Source organism: Neodiprion virginianus, chromosome 2, assembly GCF_021901495.1.
Source record: "Neodiprion virginianus isolate iyNeoVirg1 chromosome 2, iyNeoVirg1.1, whole genome shotgun sequence".
Lineage (NCBI taxonomy): Eukaryota > Metazoa > Arthropoda > Insecta > Hymenoptera > Diprionidae > Neodiprion > Neodiprion virginianus.
The window spans coordinates 828,837-848,584 of record NC_060878.1 but is presented as its reverse complement, the minus strand read 5'-3'; the positions used below and the strand labels follow the sequence as shown (position 1 = coordinate 848,584).

General features: G+C 39.1%; 4 protein-coding genes across 12 annotated transcripts; 1 reads left to right on the top strand and 3 right to left on the bottom strand.

Moving 5' to 3' along the window:
• Nucleotides 1-778: 778 nt before the first annotated feature.
• Nucleotides 779-1,566, bottom strand: LOC124297042 (uncharacterized). The gene is made up of 2 exons (XM_046747624.1): nucleotides 1,225-1,566; nucleotides 779-1,140 (listed from the first exon to the last, which is right to left on the bottom strand). Exons 1-2 carry the CDS (start codon nucleotides 1,246-1,248, stop codon nucleotides 883-885), a joined length of 282 nt encoding a protein of 93 aa, XP_046603580.1. The 5' UTR covers nucleotides 1,249-1,566; the 3' UTR covers nucleotides 779-882.
• A 4,569-nt stretch (nucleotides 1,567-6,135) lies between these two features.
• On the bottom strand, nucleotides 6,136-8,432 carry LOC124299076 (palmitoyltransferase ZDHHC3). 4 transcript variants are annotated; one of them, XM_046751989.1, is made up of 7 exons: nucleotides 7,887-8,432; nucleotides 7,529-7,711; nucleotides 7,319-7,408; nucleotides 6,997-7,133; nucleotides 6,785-6,869; nucleotides 6,432-6,644; nucleotides 6,136-6,354 (listed from the first exon to the last, which is right to left on the bottom strand). In XM_046751989.1, exons 2-7 carry the CDS (start codon nucleotides 7,607-7,609, stop codon nucleotides 6,193-6,195), a joined length of 768 nt encoding a protein of 255 aa, XP_046607945.1. In that variant the 5' UTR covers nucleotides 7,610-7,711; nucleotides 7,887-8,432; the 3' UTR covers nucleotides 6,136-6,192. The 4 variants fall into 4 exon arrangements, with proteins under 4 accessions (XP_046607945.1, XP_046607942.1, XP_046607944.1 ...); XM_046751986.1 differs by having other exon boundaries at nucleotides 7,223-7,408; nucleotides 7,887-8,431; XM_046751988.1 differs by having other exon boundaries at nucleotides 7,223-7,408; nucleotides 7,529-7,708; nucleotides 7,887-8,431.
• A 36-nt stretch (nucleotides 8,433-8,468) lies between these two features.
• Nucleotides 8,469-18,600, top strand: LOC124299073 (uncharacterized). 6 transcript variants are annotated; one of them, XM_046751982.1, is made up of 10 exons: nucleotides 8,469-9,214; nucleotides 9,933-10,160; nucleotides 10,253-10,450; nucleotides 10,663-14,654; nucleotides 14,746-14,980; nucleotides 15,112-15,289; nucleotides 15,364-15,555; nucleotides 15,635-16,171; nucleotides 16,245-16,487; nucleotides 16,561-18,600. In XM_046751982.1, exons 2-10 carry the CDS (start codon nucleotides 9,964-9,966, stop codon nucleotides 17,635-17,637), a joined length of 6,849 nt encoding a protein of 2,282 aa, XP_046607938.1. In that variant the 5' UTR covers nucleotides 8,469-9,214; nucleotides 9,933-9,963; the 3' UTR covers nucleotides 17,638-18,600. The 6 variants fall into 6 exon arrangements, with proteins under 6 accessions (XP_046607938.1, XP_046607934.1, XP_046607939.1 ...); XM_046751978.1 differs by having other exon boundaries at nucleotides 14,743-14,980; XM_046751979.1 differs by lacking the exon at nucleotides 8,469-9,214 and adding an exon at nucleotides 9,317-9,465 and having other exon boundaries at nucleotides 14,743-14,980.
• LOC124299077 (STING ER exit protein) lies at nucleotides 17,919-19,725 on the bottom strand. The gene is made up of 4 exons (XM_046751991.1): nucleotides 19,471-19,725; nucleotides 19,221-19,377; nucleotides 18,913-19,141; nucleotides 17,919-18,844 (listed from the first exon to the last, which is right to left on the bottom strand). Exons 1-4 carry the CDS (start codon nucleotides 19,589-19,591, stop codon nucleotides 18,698-18,700), a joined length of 654 nt encoding a protein of 217 aa, XP_046607947.1. The 5' UTR covers nucleotides 19,592-19,725; the 3' UTR covers nucleotides 17,919-18,697.
• Between the last annotated feature and the right edge of the window lie 23 nt (nucleotides 19,726-19,748).

Genomic DNA, 19,748 nt, shown 5'->3' with positions numbered 1-19,748 from the left:
AAATTTTTTGAGATCTATTGAAATCTTCTGAATTCTTGGAAATCTTATGATATCGCTTGAAATCTTTGCCATCTTCTGAAATCTCTGAATTTTTCCATAGAAAAAATCCATTGAAATGCCAAAAAGTCACTTGTAATGTTTTGAAATCCTTTGAAATCGTTCGAAATCATTTGAATTCCTTAAAATCTTTTGAAATCTTTGTAATTTTGAAATAAAGTGTACATTAAATCGATAGATGATTAACCCGTCAGTCCTGTCTATAAATTTTCATTCTATGGCCAATATTGCATTAATTTTTATTTCAATTGATTAGTATGATCAAATATAGAACTGTTTTATAATGAGGAGATTCGAATTGGATTTCTCTCACCCGACTATAATTATGTTCGTTTAACAGTTGATGGAGTTCGCTTACCGTAAAACAGGCAAAACAAGTCGCTACTGATTGTAAGTCCGCTGCAGACAATGGTGGAACAATTGCCATAGAGTACATACGCTGTAATTACATGGTAGAAAGAGTCGGTTAATCTCTCGGCAGTAATGACGACGTAGATTAGAAAATGCAAGTATTCCCGCTCACATCCGAGCTGCTATAAAAGGAATCGGAAAAAGAGAAGTTCATCGACCGGATGAAAGTTGAAGTTTCCATTTCTCCTCAGATTGTACGAGATGCTCGTCTCGATCCTAGGATCAGTCTATTTTCGATCAGACTGGTTGTAGATTGGTTATTGATTGTATGGAGGGAGTATTAAATACGGAGTGTGGGATTACAACAATTGGTAAAATTTTTTGGTGCCTGGGTGTGTATGAACGTATGTGTATCTTTCGTTTCTTACATTGCGAGTAACATGTTTATAAGAGAACTAATATTTATCATTTAAATTAGTCAAAATTGAACCGCCGCTTTCCGTCGAACCTGAAGCCGTACGCTGCACCGTTTTGGACACCAACAAGAGCCGGGTTTCGGTACTGATTGAAGGAACCGTGAAGATGAGGCGGCCTCGCAGCTCCTTGTTCATCGTTCTGGGTTCCTCTGAGGTAGAAAGCCTCAAACTGACCTTCTGGGAGCAAAATGTCTTTCAACGAATCGTCCTGAGGATCATAGGCAGAGACCATCGCCGTGAAGAGCAACATAACCATCTGCGATTATTCAAATCTTGAGCAAACTCGTGAATAAAATCATTCTTAATGGAATGTACCGTTAAACGTTACTGTGATACCTACATTAAATGATACGTGATTGATCATGGTTGAGCTGCCCAAAGGAAGACACTGGAGTATACGTGAAACTCGGTAAAAGACTATATGATATGTAACCTAACACATTCACTAAACAATTACAAAACAGTCAAACACAATGCACGATGATATTTTGACGAACAGGATATTCACGGTAAACTGGTGAGGTTATAAGTTGCAAGGCCAGCTTTGGGCTCAGCTGCTGAGCGTAAAAATTCAATCGTTACGTATCAAGCAGGTTCACTTGCGAAGGCAGTTAAAGTCGCCGAACGATCGAGGAAAAGTGAAAGCTGATACCGCCTGCCGGCCTGCCCACTTCTCTGGCTACCTCGTGCTGAAAACTATCAGATGTGAAGGGGAGTACACATTCCCGCAATCGCTTGTTCTCAATATAGAGCAGCGATGGAGAGGTAGGGCATTCGTTCAAACCCAGTTTGACGATCAAGTGCAGCGGAGTGAGAGAATGCCATAAATGATTGCAGAACTGTAAAAAACACTTTGAATAAAAATAGAGAATGGAATGGAAGTGAGAAAAGTGATCACATATTCAAAAATTATTTCATTCAGCAGGAAATGCGTCCGGTTTACAGATGTGAAATATAATACTTTCGCTTCTTGGCACTCATGATGTACATACATATCGCACTGATCAACAAGCAGAAGTATTAGACATCATCTCGACAGAAAGATGTTGAGAATCGCAGATGGACAAGTTTATTGGATCATGAGAAATCCTCGGTTTTTCTCGGTAAACGTAGAGAAAAATATGGTTTTCTGGTTAATATTCGGAGAATGAAGCATCGTACGTTTATGGCAGATGGTCTTTGAGTTCATAAAGAACCAGCTACTAAGATTGGTTCTGGGAATCGGTTTTATTTAAACAAAAGTTCGTAATATCCAAACATTGATGAAAACGTTGGACAAATCCACTTTGCATTTTTTACTATTCATCACTTTTGGTGATGTCTGAAAAGTATTCGTTTCAGTCGAAAGTCGCTTTTTCTAGGTTCAATCGAATTTTTACGTTTTTGAACCTCTAGAATTCAACAAAGAGGTTTTGAGAAAAATGTCGGTCTAAATATCTGTATGTCAAACGTTTTGTCCCTGACATTTGATATGATACACCATATACTAGTTCCTCTGCTGTTGGATCTACGCAATTCTGAGACGAAAAATTTTTTTCTCCAAAAAAAAGTAAGGCGTTGCATTTTTGGCGAAAATTTTCGCGATTTTGAAAAGTGTTGGAATGAATTCTTTCATGCACTATTTCGTAATTTTGCGAGATAAATCGATTGGGCGCAGTCCCAATACGCTGCGATCAACGCATCGAAAGTTACAGCCGAAAAATGAAAGATTTCCTTCGTAATTTCTGTCCTGTTGATCCCACGCTCTTTTCGCTGCGTTTTCTGAGTTCCTGGGGATCCAATTAGTCAGAAAAGGATCATACAAATCGAATCGGAGACCAAAAATTTTTTGGTCGAAAAATGAAGAAAAAAGTAAGGCTAACCCCTTTGCATTTTTGGCGAAAATTTTGGCGATTTTTAAAAGCGCTGGAATAAATTCTTCGTGGCACTATTCCGACGTAATCTTGCCAGAGAAATCGATTGGACGCTGTCCCAATCGGCTGCGAGCAACGGATCAAAAGTTACAGCCAAAAAACCAGAAGCTGTGTTTTTGACATTTTTCAGCGGGTGCTTTTTCCTTCGTAATTTCTCCCCTGTTGATCCCACGCTCTTTTCGCTGCGTTTTCTGAGTTCCTGGGGGTCCAATTAATCAGGAAAGAGTCGTTTAAATCGAATCTGAGACCAAAAATTTTCGGCTCCCAAAATCAAGTAAGGCCTTTGCATTTTTGGCGAAAATTTTCGTGATTTTGAAAAGCGCTGGAATAAATTCTTCCTGGCACTATTCCGACGTAATTTTGCGAGATGAACCGATTGGGAGCGGTCCGAACACGCTGCGAGCAACGGATCAAAAGTTACAGCCAAAAAACCAAAAGCTGTGTTTTTGACATTTTTCAGCAGGTGTTTTTTCCTTCGTAATTTCTCTCCTGTTGATCCCACGCTCTTTTCGCTGCGTTTTCTGAGCTCCTGGGGGTCCAATTAGTCGGAAAATGGTCGTACAAATCGCATCTGAGACAAAAAGTTTTCGGCTCCAAAAATGAAGAAAAAAGTAAAGCTAACCCCTTTGTATTTTTGGCGAAAATTTTGGCGATTTTTAAAAGTGCTGGAACAAATTCTTCGTGGCACTATTCCGACGTAATCTTGCCAGAGAAATCGATTGGACGCTGTTCCAATCGGCTGCGATCAACGGAACAAGAGTTACATCCAAAAAACGAGAACCTGTGTTTTGACATTTTTCACCTGGTGATCTTTTCGTCGTAAGTTCTGTGCCGTTGGTCTTACGCTCTTTTCGCTGCACTTTCTGAGTTTCTAGTGGTTCAATTAGTCAGAAAAGGGTCATACAAATCGCATCTAAGACCAAAAGTTTTCGGCTCCAAAAATGAAGAAAAAAGTAAGGCTAACCCCTTTGCATTTTTTGGCGAAAATTCACGCGATTTTGAAAAGTGCTGGAATAAATTCTTTCATGCACTATTCCGACGTAATTTTGCCACAGGAATCGATTGGGCGCTGTCCCAACTCGCTACGAATAACGGATCAGAAGGAACGGCCGAAATACGTGAAATTGGCATCAGGGTATTGCAGAGGTGGGAAAGAGAAATTACAAATTCGTAGCTACAGAAGTACAGTGTCAGTTCAGTATCAGTTTATTCAATAATCTTTTATTTCGTTACAAATGTTCGGGTGTCAGTGTATACTGAAGGAGAATATTCAAAATGTTGTATAAACTAGGTATTATATAGTCTGTAAGTATAGTATATGTATCGGCCTGCGTACAGGTGCAAACGCACTTCTGCAGAATACGATATATTATGTATGATATTACATTGTTACTATTATCTATGTATTCTGGAATAAAATAAATAAATATCACCTTTTTTCCTCCATATTTCCTCAGTTGTTAATCCTACGAAGTTTTTGTTCAAAATCAAAAGATTTACTTCTTTTGAGATAGACCAAAAGATACGATTCATATTGGCATTCGTTTTATACATTTGGTCATGGATTTGAAAATAAATCCACACCGTTGATAACTTCTTAATTGTTAATTAAAATATCTGGTTTTTGTATTAAACAACTCAATTAGGTATTTGAAATTGGTTTTGCTGCTGATTCTATTCTTTCCGATCGGCATCCACCCGTTTTCAGTAAAATGCATTTTGTGTATGCGCCTACTGCGTTGTTGATAGGCCACCCAACATACGTACTGGCATATCTGATGGCTTGAGAACCATGTAACAAGGGCTCTGGTACACGGTATACCGGATCAGTTTTACCCACTCTAATTTGTTCGACTAAGATTAGCCTATGGAAATCATTGATAATTTTTAATTGTCAATCAAAATAAGTGGTCAAAGTATTAAACAACTCAATTAATTATTTTCAATTGGTTTTCCTTCTGTTTGTATTCTTTCCGATCAGAGTATCCATTAGTTTCAACCCAAATGAATCGACTGATGCGCCTAACGCGCTGTGGAAAGGCCACCCAACTTACGTACTAGTATATTGGATAGCCGAGAGCCTTCTAACAGGGGCCCGGCATATTATACTGGATTAGGTTCACCCGCTCCAGGTTGTCTACTAATAGGATTAGCACTTGCTAACCATCTGTACCTGCTACCGCATTGGTTCCACTTGTCAGCGCACCTGTCGAGTAGTACAAATTCCAAGAATGCACCTAGCGGCGACGACCGTATCAAGTTCATTCATCTGCCATTTAAGTAATTCAGTTGACGGCAGACAGAAGAAAATCAACGGTAGGCAGCAGGGACAATGAAGTTTGAATTTGCGGCCGATCATCGATAGGTTATGAACTGTTGGTTTACGAGTTTACTATTACGGCTATTACGGCAGAGGTCAGCATAGGTTATGTCATCTTAAGTTAAGATAGGTTACGCGAATAACAAATTTAAAAATTGAATTGCAATATCTAGTCCATCCTATTTCCCCTCTAATAAAAATACGATTGTAATAATACAATAAATAGATGATAACAAACAAAAAATTCGCAAGTCTGATGATAAAAATAAAAAAGTTACTTTCTCATTTTGCCTTTTTTTTCTTCTTATCACTTAAGTGTGATTGTTTCAAAACTAGCGTCTCACATGTACGATTCACCTCTTCTTCCAACGGTTTGTGATTACTTTATGCCAGTCGAGGTACTGTAGTAAATAACTTTACAGACACAAATTGTTTGTTAGAATATGGGTCTGTTGCTAATATCGTGCGGCAAAAGCAGCATGCGTGCTGAGATTTACCACGAAGGTTCAAAATTGCACTAGAAACAAAATCAAATGATCATCTGTAGAGCGAGTCAATTTTCTATAGTATCCATTGTAAAACAATTCGCTTCAACTGCTTCTGTGTTTAAGTTGTTCAACTTTTCACCGAAAGACCAGTAAATTTGAGGTTTTTAACTACTAATCAATTTTGCACTACAAAATTTTCAGCGCCCTTACCCATTGCTCCACTAGCTTTTGCTAAAATTATGACGGTTTCAAAACACTGAAATTAAATATATGTCAAACTATTACGCCTTGCCATAATCTTTTAACACACCGATCTGCTCTTCTGAACTGCATAATGATCTGTTGCTTTTGTTTTCGGCAGGTTATTTGTATCTGGTTTTATCAGATAAAGACCGTGTATGAAGAGTTATAATTGAATAAATATTGTGTATACGTATCCGTAAAGTCAACACAGTCTGTTAATTCATATTGGTGCTTCAAGCTGAATTACGAATGTATAGGAATAGTAGGATAAAAATTTGGTTCAATGCTTAGAGTGTTAGTTATATATGTATATAAATATATATGTTTATATATTTATAAATAACTTATACAGAATATAAATAAGAGTCGAGTTTTGTCTTGGCATTTGGCGGTGACGTAAAAGGTGAGAACCAGGCAATAGAAAATCTTCCAAATACAGCTTGGATGGACTTCCATCGACTGTTTCGAACCCAACGAGCTTCTTCCTTTTTGAGTTGTTCAATTCCCTACAATAAAAACCATTGGATTTGATCTATCACAATTTGGTAAATCCTTAAATTGCCAAATTTTGAATTTAGATTACCGTCTCATCATTCCAAATTGCTTGTAGTTGAGTGCCCAGCATTACTGCAGTGAAAATAGCAAAGAGTAGAGCTTCAAACGTTAGAAATAAAAGTAACACAACTGTTGCGGGAGGACTGAATGTTGAACATTCTCTCCATTCTTGTCTAACGCAAGTGGTAAACTGTTGAACGCACAAGAATAGAGACTGCAATGATATGCCAGCAATATAAAACTGAAAAATTCAAACATCTATTAGGCAAGTCGAAAGGTGGGTCATAATTATTGATAATTTCTTGTTTGTTGCTGTTCCTTATTTCCTCAGAAATTATTAAGGGAATAGCTTTGGTAGCAAAGAAAAGGCAGAATACTTACAGTAAAAAGTACAAAGTATTTCTGATTATTTTCCCCTACGCAATTATTAACCCAAGGGCAATGATGGTCCATCTTCCTGATACACCTGATAAGAATTGAAGAAAAAATCTTAGAACAATCTGCATAAGCCTCAGAACATTAGAAATGGAATATCTCTGTTGGACAGAGATCTATATTTATTATTGCAATCTTGGAATTGAATAGCACGGTACCTTTGACAAACGGAACAATGATGAGCTCTGTCAGGTTTGATGGAACAACACTTTGGGCATTTGAATATAACTTGGCCCTCTCGGAATCCCATTTGTTGAATCATCTCCTTGGTTGCGTTTCCTTTTGGAACAGCACCCTGCAGGCCAGAAAAATAAATGAAACACGAAATTAGTTGCATCATTCAAATCTTCGAATTGTTAGGAAGGGGGAACGCAGGTAACGTACCGGATCTGTAAACATTGTCTTAAGGTGAGAAGCGAATGCCAAAATAGCTAATGACTGAAATATGGCCATGTTAAAAGTAGCGTAAAGTGTATTTACGCTTGGAATAAGGATGACCGCCATCACTACAAACTCTGCATAAATTATCAATAGCCATGTTAATATAGCACAAATAATTCCACATATATCCTGAAATAAGTATTGGGCTTGTTAAAAGAAGTTGAATTAACGACTTTATTCGTTCAGTCTAACGATAGAGTTATCAATAAACTGACAGTTTCAAATGACATGTAGTGAACGAAAACTTGCCTTGATGCACCAAAACTTTCCCCCGCAACATTTATTATGAATATCTTTCTCCCTCTGGAATGGTATATATTCATAATCCATGACTTCAAGTAACGAGGAAACTTGTAAAATCAAACTTGCCGATCTTTTCTTATGGAAAGGGAAAGCTTCATCGATATGGCCATGAGCTTAACCATGATTCTTCTTGAAAATAAATCAGTGAAAATAGTTAGAAAATCTTGTTCACATTTGTTGTAGAACTACTTAAGGCCAAAGACTCGTTTCAATGTTGGGTTTATGATACAGAATGCCAATACTGACTATAAGAGACTTTTTGGATTAATATTGTGTACTGAGCAAATTCTCATACTGTACTTACTCCAAATTGCTGTTTCGTTTGCACGATTTAGTCGAACCAGATTTGCGTAACTGTACTCGGTATGCGTGCATTCAGGCCACGATAAAATATTTTCTTATCAAAATAACATAACCTAAAAGACATAACCGTAGGAACTAAGGAAGATTTGGCATAACCTAATACTTTTTATTCAGTCTTTTATTAAGCTTTAACGAAATTTCGTCATATCAGCCCTTGTTTTCATAAACTAAATTATGTCCGATTTAGGATAAGTACGGATCAATATCACCGTTATTATTTGAAGTATGTCGATGCCTGTCACAAGCCAAGGCGTCTGCCAGGTGCCAAAATCGTTGCATCACGAATTACGTAAATTATAGATACCCGGACTACGCAATAGACACGGATGCGATATCGCAGATGGCAGTGAAGAGATTTCAAGGATTTTGAATGCGATACGTTTCCAAGGTAAATATACAGAATAAGAATTATGTAAATATCCCTGTTATAGCAATAGTAATTTTAAAATAAAACAGCGTTCGAAAGGGTGTAGTGTGTCGACTTATGAGGCAATTTCAGAGATTATTTACTTATTTAGGAAGGAGTGAAGATACGTGCGGCCTGGTTACGACTTGACGCCATCAAATGGCAATTTCTGGAACTACTACGAGATTAGGACGAATCTGCGGGCGATTGAACACGGTGAAAAAGGACAGACAAACTGACAGACAGATAGACAGCACGGCCATTTTTATAGATATTTCTGCCGGACTTGAAAGTCGACGGAGGAGGTCTTTTCGAGCTCTCTCATGGATAAAAAATAAATTAAAAAATAAACGAAGCACCCAATCTAATTGCACTCGGTGTCACCATCAGGCTTTAAATAAACATACAAAGGAATCTAATGAAAATAGTAGTACGTGATAATAGTGCGTGTTCGTATGGGGATCCCTTTAATCGCGGTTTAATCGAGATGCACCTGCCGATGTTGGGATAATATAATGCCAGACGCCAACGAAGTGTGGAATCAGTATATTCGGTCAATAATATATTGCAAAGAAAAAAGTACAAATATGTTCGTCGGCAAAGTTAGGGAATAGGTAGATTAGTTGACGCGTCCAGTACTATAAATAATTGAAAGATGAATTTATTTACGACGGATCCGGCTGCCTCAGCGTTAACTTGTGATAATAATTAAAACAAACAACAATTATTGTCATGTCAAACTACCGCACCCGTCACCCGTCGCCTTTTACATTTCTGCATTGCGTTAACACCGCGTTGAACAGCTTTGATCGCATGTAGAACGAAGTGGGGCAGCTGACAGCTAAGGAGATCGGCGAAAAAAGGTGTGTATGCATGTATCTTCGTATGTATGTATGTAGTATGTTTTCAGTGTCTTCTGCTCAGCCGCGTGCTGCGTGCTGGTTGAATATTAATTATCGGATTCCTTCATACTGCGAGTAATTGCGCGACCCTGACGAACCCATCGTCGTCACGCACATACCGCGATTTACATTCGCGCAGTCGTCACACCTTATTTATATATTTATTTTATTCACGAGACTCCTGCCTAGGAGATGTACACATGCATATACTTGTACTTGTATCATTGTTACTTCGTTAAACTTCAATATCAATCCTGATTAAGGAGGTGCTCTGGCCGGTTTCGACGTTGATGTATATATCTCCAAATATCGAAGTCTACGTATGTCAAACGCTAAAAAGGGCTTAACAGCCCCATTCTATGTGCAAATCTGAACAAAAACATTCCGATACATTTTCATTTGACGCAGAAATAAACAAATGACATGAATTCTACGAAATCGCAATAGTAAATTCGTAGAATTATTTATTTCTGCAGCAAATGAAAATGTGTCGGTGTGTTTTTGTTCAGAATTGCGTATAGAATGGGGCTGTTAAACCCTTTTTCGCGTTCGAGGTCCTTGGACTTTGATATTTAGAAATGTATATGTCCACGTCAAAATCGACTAGGGCACTCCCTTAAAGATCAGCTGATTGAAAGGGCAAGCACGTATTTATTGCAAAAAAAAATTATCGTTCAAGGTGGGAATACATGATACAATAGAGATGCCTCATGGCTGGAGGCAGCGGCAGGTACAGACAAGGCGGACGTTTAGAGAAAGTAAATCCACAGCTTTACAATTCCCATTTATATCCTCGCCACACGTCTGAGCCACCCGTCGTCACAGAAACATTCAAGCAACGCCAAAGAATAGAAACTGTAAGAACACGATTGAAAAACATAAACATTCTCCACGAGCACATTCAAAGGTACACCTTGGTCATCTATATTAAATATAAACCTGCTTCAATATGAAACTCATTTGTTCAACCTTAAATGTATTTTTGTTTTTATTACGCAGAATATTCACAGACTCTCTTCATTCAGATCTTGAAATATTGATCGACTGTAAGGTAATACGAACCAACCAGTGCATTGTCAGGACAAGATCGCCACATTTTTATCACCTTCTAGAGCCGTACTTTGTATACGATAGTAGTTTGGTGAAATGTGCGCTTGATGTTCCTGGAAAATTTCGCCACATTGAGAATTTTTTGAGGTATTGGTGGTTCTATCGTTTTTTCTTGTGTTCGGTGTTCTCAGAATTTCCAGCACTTTTCTCTAGCCTCACACATCGATTTTTTATTGCATGCTGCATTGCACTTTATTTTATATAACGTGTGAAAATTTTCTACTGAAACAACTAAAAATCAATGTAAACTTCTTATGAAATCATTGCCTGTATTAATTATTGTTCACCCGCTCTTGCAGACTTCTCTATACTAATTCTGATCCGTCACAAGAAGAGCTAACACTGGTTCAGCTAATATCGGATACATTGCAGTCTGAAGAATGTGCAGAGCGAGATAGCTTCAGCAGGAAATTGAGCTACGATAATTGTCTGTGGAATACGAGTGATATAAAAACGAATTTTGGGCGTTGCTATAGAAATGCAACAGTAGATGTGAGTCCCACATCTTCGGACATGGCTGACTCTGGACTGGAGACGGGGTCTGTTAGCCCACGTGACAATAGCGTTTCAGAAACATCAGGTCCAGATTTGGACGAATCTCATGCTACAGGTGACTTTTCAACGGATGAAGATTCTAACAAAGTCACACTCAGAGGCTCTGGTGCCGAGGAATGTAACAAGATATCGTTGAACGAACAGCATACAAATGCTTTAAATATCGACAACACAACTAGTTATACAGATAAGTCTGCGAGATTGTTGGAAAAAAAGCATGGTGCTGATATCATCGGCTCTGACGCAACCTGTTCATTTGTAAGAATTGAACCGCAGTGCGGGGGTAACTTGAGGGAGCTTGATTCTTCTGGGTCATCGGATGAAAATGCTCAAAAACTTCAAGAGCGGGCAGAACTAGAGATATCCAGTTATGAAAATCACGTGCTTGATGATCCTTTCTACGAATCCGAATCTGAAACTGACGAAAATGAGAAAACAAATTCATTTGTTCCAACGGAATCGTTCGAGTTTATTGATCCTGTTAACATGTCACCGCTTAATTCTGATCCTGAAAAGGCATTGCAGAAATACGAGAGTTTCAACAAACAAGATGATGAGAAACTTAATCCTAATCCTGAGGCCAGGAGCATGACAATGGAAGAGTTGCGACATGAACTGTCCCACTCAAATGATCTACCGATTAAAAAGAGCTCCTCCAGTACAAGTAGTTATTATTTTATCGATGCTTCGAGCTTAAATGATGAAGAGGAAGTTGCCATAGTCGATAATTTGCATGAACGTGATTTGGGTAGTAGAATTCCTTCGTACATTCCCAGCTGCGTGAATCGTAATTCGAATGATGATGAGAATCAGAGATTCCAACCTGAAGAGCAGCATCATCGATTGACTGGAACAAGACGATTGTCGAGTTTTCAAAGCGGCCATGAGAAAGTTGCCGAGTTTGAAAAGGAACTGAAGTTAACAGAGCGACTGGAGCCACTGATCGAATTGCGTAAAGTGAAACGGTTGGATTCGACTTCCGACGATAAAGCGGATAGCGAGAAGGAGAAAAGTACTGAAAAAGAAACTCTAGTAGTAGAAATTAAAGAAGCAGACAGTGGGGAAAGCGCAAGAGCATCTCCCTGCCCAGACAACAGCAGAGGGATCAGTAATAACAAACCAAATCGGTGCGAGGAATCTGGAGTCCTTTTGGAAGCTGTTTCGAAAGATCCAGTTGAGCAAGAGAAGAACGTTGTTACAGAAGAGACTGAGGCAATAGAACCGAGACGACCTTCTCTCATCAGGAGAAACACATTTGAATTAGATCCGAACGATGAAAAACTTTCTATCCTCAGGCAAGAATATGAAAGACGTCAGGGTAGTCTTGTTTTTCAGAATTCGATCCCTCAATACTCGGGACATCGTGTAGATGGTGATTCCTGCTCTGATGTACCAGTAATGGACGATACTTGGATAAAACCAGTTGATGTGTGTCTAGACATGAGACAGCCAACTATTGTGACATGTGCAGTGGTTTCCATTGCCTCACTCGATAGTCAAGACTGCAGAAATATGCAGGAGTTATCAAGTAGTTTCTGTGCTGAAAAAAGCATATCTCTGAACAGCGAAGAAAGTATTAGTAACCAGCCTCTTGTACCTGAGACAAGGGAGAGTACAAAGGCTATAGAAGTACCAAAGCGGTCTAAATGTGACGAAACAACGCCAATTGTTTCAGGGGGTGCAGCTGCCACTGACTACTCGAAGGTAACAGACAGTCCGATTGTAAGACGAAAGACCGAATCAACGCCAATAGTTTCTGGTGGTTCGGTTCTCATGGACGAACCTGAGGTGAAAGTAAAACCAGTAAGGATGTGCAGTTCAATGACATCATGGGTTGTCGACATGCGTAATCCAGTAAAAGAGGATGTTGAGTTAGTGGGAAGTGATAAGATGCAGGAAACAATGTCACAGAGTTTGTCAAATGTTGAGAGTATGCAGAAGAATGAAAAGAAATTTAAATCTCCTGAGAGATTGGGGAGCTTAGGTTTTTTCATTGACTTGAATGAAGCAGAAAGTTGTGGGGAATCTCTTACAACTTCTGAGAAAGCTGAATCTCAACCAAAATCGAAACTGAGAGACCAATGTGGAGAGCAAAATGGAAATGGAAAAAGCTACTGCGAGTTTTTCATTGATATATCTGAGAAAAGTAAGGTTTCACCGACAGAAAAGAAAGATGTTCATGTAACAGCACGCAATGCAGGGCAAAATGTGAGCCGAGGATGTGATAAAAGAAATATTTTTTCTATGTTCATAGATCTGAATGATTCTAAAACTTCTAATGGTAAGTGCATTACACATAACACTAAAACGGAACTGAGGGAGAAAACTATCGATGAAGAAAGTACCTCGGCTGCTAGTAAGTCTTTCAATTCGGAAAACGCGGCTATAATTGAAAAGGCAAAACCAAACAATGGTAATTCTGATGAGAATGGCAGTAGCAGTGAAAAAGATCAGTCTTCTACTGACCAAAAAGGTTCAAGAGAGCAAAATAAACAGAGCATTTTCATGTTCATTGAATCTGATTCTCCGGTGGTTAGACGACGAACCTTGTCATCTTCAAGACCTGCTTTCAAGCGACATTCTTGGAACGTAGACAAAGGTGGCACGGCAAATGGTAATGGACATATCGGCAAAGAAGCTGTTTATCGCAAGGAACACAAGCGGGCTCACAGCCTGTCCGTGGATCGCGGGGACTTGAGAAAGAATCAGACAAAAACGAGTAACTCTAGCCACTCGCTGAGCGAGGCTGCTCGGGCCGATACCTTGAACGGATTGAATTCCACCAAGCGACTGCAAGAGCAGGATAACAACAGTCGTAACATGGACACATCGACAGAGGATGTATTCGAGTACGACAATCGTGATACTCCGCCTAATTCGCATATTGAAATATTTAACGAAGAATTAAGAGCCTCTGTTAAGCAGCACGATTACCAGGAATTAATTTCGACAGAAGTCACCGAAAATTTTGATGCCGAAACTAAGGCGTACGAAGAGGAATATTCCGAGGTATCTGTGTGGGATAAAACTGGAACTGAGAGTACCGACGGTCCTGATCATACTCGTAAGAGTGAAACATTCGACATTAGTAGTGGTAGTGGAAGTGGGCCGTCACCAAGGAGCGATCATCATGACTCAGAACTTTCAGAAATGATGAATGCAGAGGAGCAAAAACCTTCAAATAAATCTCAAACGGTGCCGCCTGTTGGGTACAAAATATTCGAAACCCAAAAATCTCTAAATGCAAAGATAAAAAAAATTGAATCCGAACTGACTAACCATGATTGCGGAGCTGTGAAATTAGTTGGACATCATTCCCGATCTGCGACAAGTACCAAAAGAGAGGAAAAGATGTTTGATCAAGGTCCACATGGGAATAAATCTGCACCATCCAATCCATCAGGCTCTAGTTTCGTTCGTCTTTCAGACCTGGATAAAACTCCTGTGCGATTTCATACCTCTGACATAATTAATACAAAGGATGAAAGGGTCACGTACCGTATGAGCACCAGCATTCCTGAAACCTCTTGGATCGAAAGTAAACTTGTCATGTCCAGATCAACTGGTCCATTGAGAAATGTATCGCGAGGGAAGTTTGCCTCTGCCATGACGACTTCTTTGCCTCCGAAGCAAAAATCTCCCTTGGATGATTTAGGCAATGATGGAGATGGCGAAGGTGTTATATCAGAATCTGATCTCAGCAGTATGCAAAGCAGCATGGGTCGATCCGGAGCTGGTAGGTAATCTCTTCTGGCATATCTTCAAATGCTTTAAGTACAATACTTGGTCATTTTATATTAATAATCGAACTTTGAATAATTAAGAAGGTAGCACAGAGGAGACGGAAACATCAAGTTTGGTAGGAACTAAACCGTACAACAGACTGGGCGAAGATCTGTTGCGCATGTTTCTGGAGGAAATTAATCCTGACGTAACAATAGACGTTTCGGGACGCCGAATAAGAGCTCATAAGTGCATATTGAGCTCCCGCTGCCAATACTTTGCAGCTATACTTAGCGGCGGATGGGTCGAAAGTGCTGGAAATGTGATTGCGCTTCAAGGGTAAGCAAAAGAGATCCTTGGTGAGGATAAAATCTAGTTTAATTTGCTGAGGAGGTAGCTTGACTTCTGTTTTGCAACCTGATTGATACTTTGGAACGAATGTTAAATGGACAAACTGTGATTGCTTGCAGATATTCTTACAATTCCGTACACTTTGCCTTATGCCACATATATAGCGGGGAAAGTAACATACCAGAAACGATAAGTATCGTGGAATTGGCAACGTTGGCAGATATGTTGTGCTTGGAGGGGCTGAAGGAAGTGATTAGTTACACGCTTAAAGTGAAGTACTGCCATCTGTTTCACAAGGTAAATTTCAAACATATTATTGGGGAAACCTCAGGGTTTTTCAGCGTTAATTAACAAGGTATTCTTTTCTCTAGCCATGTCAGATTTGCGCTGTTGGAGTACTAGAGTGTATGCCGTTAGCTGCTGCATACGGACTGGACGAGGTATATCGGAAATCTCTTCGTTGGATAACCAGACATTTTGTACGCATATGGCCATGCAAAGCGTTTGCTACCCTGCCCCGTGAACTCATGGACAAATGTTACCATCAGCACATCGTACACATGGTAATTAGATGGTTCATGGCATAGAAAGCAAGCATTCGAAAAAATTATTATATGATCTTACTGATGTAAACGACCTCAGTCTACAGATAACGTCCTCCAGACTATGATGGACTGTGACAAGCTTTTGGCGACATTGCCAAACGTCCGTTGGGCAGAGCCTGTTTTCAGACTGGTTTCCAATCTCCTGGAAACCTCGGTTAAATTCTTGTCAGATAATTTTTCTGGCTTGTTGGGCAATGAAAAGTTTCAAGCACTTGGTCGTGAGTTCAGCTGGAACATAAGTCGTCTGGAAGATAACATCTTGGCAGCTGCAGACCGCCTGCCTCCGGAACAGGCTTGCAAAAGTTATGCCAAGCTGCACAAGATGCTACTCACAGCACAATCCGAAGATATACCGTTGGAGCGGAAATGGGCTCAGCAGTTCATCGAATTTTTGAAAAAAATCCATAGCCATGTAGAGAAATGTTTGGTGCGGGAAGCTCCGAGGGCTGCAAGGTCGACAATGTGGTTGAAAATGGATTTGGAACTGCGAAGAAGGATACAAGAATTAGCTTGTCTAGTTATTTTACCCCATGAAACATCCAAGCGTCAATCTCGGCATTCAAATTTCTTGAAGGCAGGTTTTAAGATCGAATAATGAAACGCGTAAATATGTTCTACTTGAAATTGTAATATCAAATGTTTTCCAGGAGCCAAGAGCAACCTCTAGCCGAACATCGGCAAGCCGCAGTGTGGAACTGAGGAAAGTTAAAATGGTGATGTCTGAGCATAATGATAAAACCTTGAAGCAAGTTGCACCGCCTGCGCCACAAACGAAGAAAATTCCTCTGAGCAAGCCCAAGACAGATCCACTAGATCGAAAACTACCACATGAGAAATTGATCGCAAGTGAAATCAACAGCAGACCGCGGTCCTGGCCAAATAAAATCGAGGTAAGGTTATATCGGATCTCTAAAAATGATGAAACGATTTCTTCAATTACTCGATCATGTTGCATCATTCCAGGTAAAACCTAGGTATCTGGAGCCACGAAACAAGTCTGTCGCAAAAGAGGTAGCTCCTCAGGCGCCACCTGAAAAAATGATACAGCACCGTCGTAAGAATTTGATATCATCCTCGGATTCTTCACGAACATCTAGTCCTGCGATGAAACGTGCCGTGGATAAAAAGGCAGCTGCAAAGATGAAGCTACCGATAAAGAAAGATGTAAAAGCTCTCTCCTCCGACAGTCTTGCCGATTCAAACGCCGACAAGGCGAGTAACAGAAAAGATCCAACGAGTAAAAGTTGCGGTATAACACGTCCAGAGTCACCTTTGCTCAAACAGAAGGAGACCGAGATAGGCTTGTCGATAGATTCGTTAGCTGAAGCAAAAAAGAAACCTGTGGTAAAGAAAACGATGACGAAAATGGACACATCCATGTCTACCGATAGCTTGATGACTGAGGTGACTGGCACACCAAAATCGACAGTTTCAAGCAAACTCTCACCAACCTTGGGGAACAGAAGCATGAACAGAAGTCAAACTCGGGAACGTGGTGTTAAGAAAACATCTCCTCCAATACAGCACAAAAGTCCGTTGACAATAGTACGACGGGCTCCCAGATCAATTGAGAGCTCAACTGCCGCCAGTAGGAACAGAGCACTTCCAGTTACACCATATCACGGATCTCCCAGTTTGCGAAGGAACCTATTAGACGCGGCAAAAACCCCAGACATCCCTGGGAGAGTTGTGCAAACTACCACTGGAAGTCGATCGACAGCAAGGCAAGCTACTCTACAGTTATCAGGTGCTAGTAATTTAAGAAAAGAGAGGAAAGGGACTCTCTCTAATCAACCGACCGTCGAGAGTCCAAAGAAGTTATCACCAAAATCAAATGGTGCGGTTAGAGCTAATAAGTCCGGAATAGTTGGGAATAAAAAAACGACCAGCAAAATGGTCGACGATAAGAATAAAACTACGTGCCATAATGGTGAGGCAGTGAAACAACCAACTGTCGGTTCCAGATCTGGAACATTTTTAAAGGACGAGCCCTCGATACTTAAAAAGTCAGATATCAAATCGTCAGAAGCTAGTGTGTAAATGTTAACTTATTATTTATATGTGCTGATTGCATTAGTGATTACATACATTGAACGCGTTTAGTATGATGTGTATGGTTCTTATGCATTAATCAGTATTACGTGATCGAAGATTCTCAATATTTTGTGATAGCGGATTATTACTTTGCATGTTTTGTTTTTTAACAGAATTATTCCATATGTTTGATTGTTTACTCATTCCAAAAACTCGATGCTCGAGTTTCGCGATCAAATATTTATTTATCAATCGTTTCCATTATGCCATTCTGTTTTTTTTACATACATATCAGTAAATCGGACATTAAGTTAATTACCTCTACGTGCGTATGTGTTCATCTATTTATGGATATTGAGATTATTAATATTTGGTATATTCGTTCATCACTGATGCAATCGTGTGTGGAGATATTTGAAAAATCTTTACACAGGCAAGCAGACGTGCCACTGTTCGCGTTATAAAAATATTACATACTTTACATGTCCTGTGGCTTTGTAAGCGAGTACATAAAATGGCCAGTTATATGCAATTTGCTTTACAATCAGTTAGATTTTCCTGTTAGTGTTTTAGTAATGAATATGTAAGCAAGTTGTAATCTGCAAATTATCTTGTAAAACATTGCAATATTACGACTATTATTATTTATTGTATGAAAGAATATGATTCTGCTGTTCTCTGAACGATTGCCATTCTATAACGAGATCAGAAAATTAATTCCGATACTAGATAGTTTAGTCTTGAAGCTGGATGTACTGTTTTTTCTTGTTTCAATTTTTTTGTTTTTTTTTATAAAAACAAATATAAATTAATTTTAATTGTTAATTGTATTTATTTATTCAATATCTTATCTCTATATTTTGCAATGTACATTTTTACTATGCAATATTTGTATCTAGTCATTTATATATATTTTAAAAATATTTACTTTTATGTAATGTTAAATAAATATTTCAATATAACGTTTAATCCTTGTTGCATCACTCAAGCATAACGCGCCACGTATATAGCTCCACAGAACCCATATTTTACAAAATACATAGGAACTTCATTAAACTGAATTAAATTAAATATCTAGCAGTGTACCTCTTGGCCTTGTTCTTTTGGGTTCCACTTCAGGTAGCGGCATAGCTTTTCGTTTATTCACGCCCTTTCTTTCAAGCTGTTTTTCTATTATACGCGCGTTATTAGCGTACGAATCAGCAACTTCTCTCTGTATTACAAAAAATTGGATCAGATTATTGATCGATGCGTTATACATTTTTAATTTATGTTACTTACAGCTTCAATTTCATCCTCTTCCTCGTCAATGGTTGAAACTGTAACTGAGCTAAACTTGCCCATATTCTTTGTGTGTTTTGTGACCATGATTTTCTTGGGCTTTTCAATGGCTACTTGATTATATATGTCTGTCATAGGACCTTCCCCAGAGCTTTTTATTACCGCCCCTTTCACTATAAAAACAGTGTTCGATTGTGCCTCGTGTTTGTAGTAAAGCAAGAGACCGCATCTGTTCAAAATTTAGATAGCATTAAAATTTTGTTCTATACATTTATTTAATTACATTGCGAATAGAACATGATACATACTTTTTGCATTTGTGTCTGTGTTGCTTTTCATATGTGTCGGTTCGTTTGAGGTACACAATCTCGTCCAGTTCGCTGGTTATTTTGTGGGCATGTTTACTGCCGTCTATCACTCGGGAACCGTCTCGTTTCCTCAAAGGCAGTTTTTCAATCGGGCAATCTGTGAATTTTTACCATCGTGATTCGTTCACGATAAATATTACCATTAATTATTATTATGTTCTACACGTTCACCGTAGATGCGTGTACTAACCTAAAATCAAAGTCATCTGTCCACAAAGGCAGTAGTAAATATGAAGTGGTTTTTCTTCGCTGTATTCCTCTTGATCCTTCGTGTCGGAACATATTATACTTCGGGATACGACTTTAGGCATTTTATTTTCAACTCAATTAACAGTCAAAATCGTTGTAAACACTTTTACTAAAAACAAATGCGTATGTCCGTTCGTCTGGCGTCCCCACAATTCAGTCAATGTGAGTCAACGGCGTCTGACGGAATACGGATGGAACATGGATAGCAGCTAGCGTCTC

Coding starts and splice junctions, on each gene's coding strand:
- LOC124297042 (XM_046747624.1), bottom strand. CDS start 1,248: ATGATCAATCACGTATCATTTAAT. Junction 1,141..1,224: donor TCAATCACGTATCATTTAAT/GTAGGTATCACA, acceptor GAATAATCGCAG/ATGGTTATGTTGCTCTTCAC.
- LOC124299076 (XM_046751986.1), bottom strand. CDS start 7,609: ATGGATTATGAATATATACCATTCCAGAGGGAGAAAGATATTCATAAT. Junction 7,134..7,222: donor AGACAATGTTTACAGATCCG/GTACGTTACCTG, acceptor TCTGGCCTGCAG/GGTGCTGTTCCAAAAGGAAA. Junction 6,355..6,431: donor CAATTTGGAATGATGAGACG/GTAATCTAAATT, acceptor TTTTTATTGTAG/GGAATTGAACAACTCAAAAA.
- LOC124299073 (XM_046751978.1), top strand. CDS start 9,964: ATGGCTGGAGGCAGCGGCAGGTACAGACAAGGCGGACGTTTAGAGAAA. Junction 14,981..15,111: donor AATGTGATTGCGCTTCAAGG/GTAAGCAAAAGA, acceptor GATTGCTTGCAG/ATATTCTTACAATTCCGTAC. Junction 15,556..15,634: donor ATCAGCACATCGTACACATG/GTAATTAGATGG, acceptor AAACGACCTCAG/TCTACAGATAACGTCCTCCA.
- LOC124299077 (XM_046751991.1), bottom strand. CDS start 19,591: ATGCCTAAAGTCGTATCCCGAAGTATAATATGTTCCGACACGAAGGAT. Junction 19,142..19,220: donor CACAGACACAAATGCAAAAA/GTATGTATCATG, acceptor AATTTTGAACAG/ATGCGGTCTCTTGCTTTACT. Junction 18,845..18,912: donor AAGAGGATGAAATTGAAGCT/GTAAGTAACATA, acceptor TTTGTAATACAG/AGAGAAGTTGCTGATTCGTA.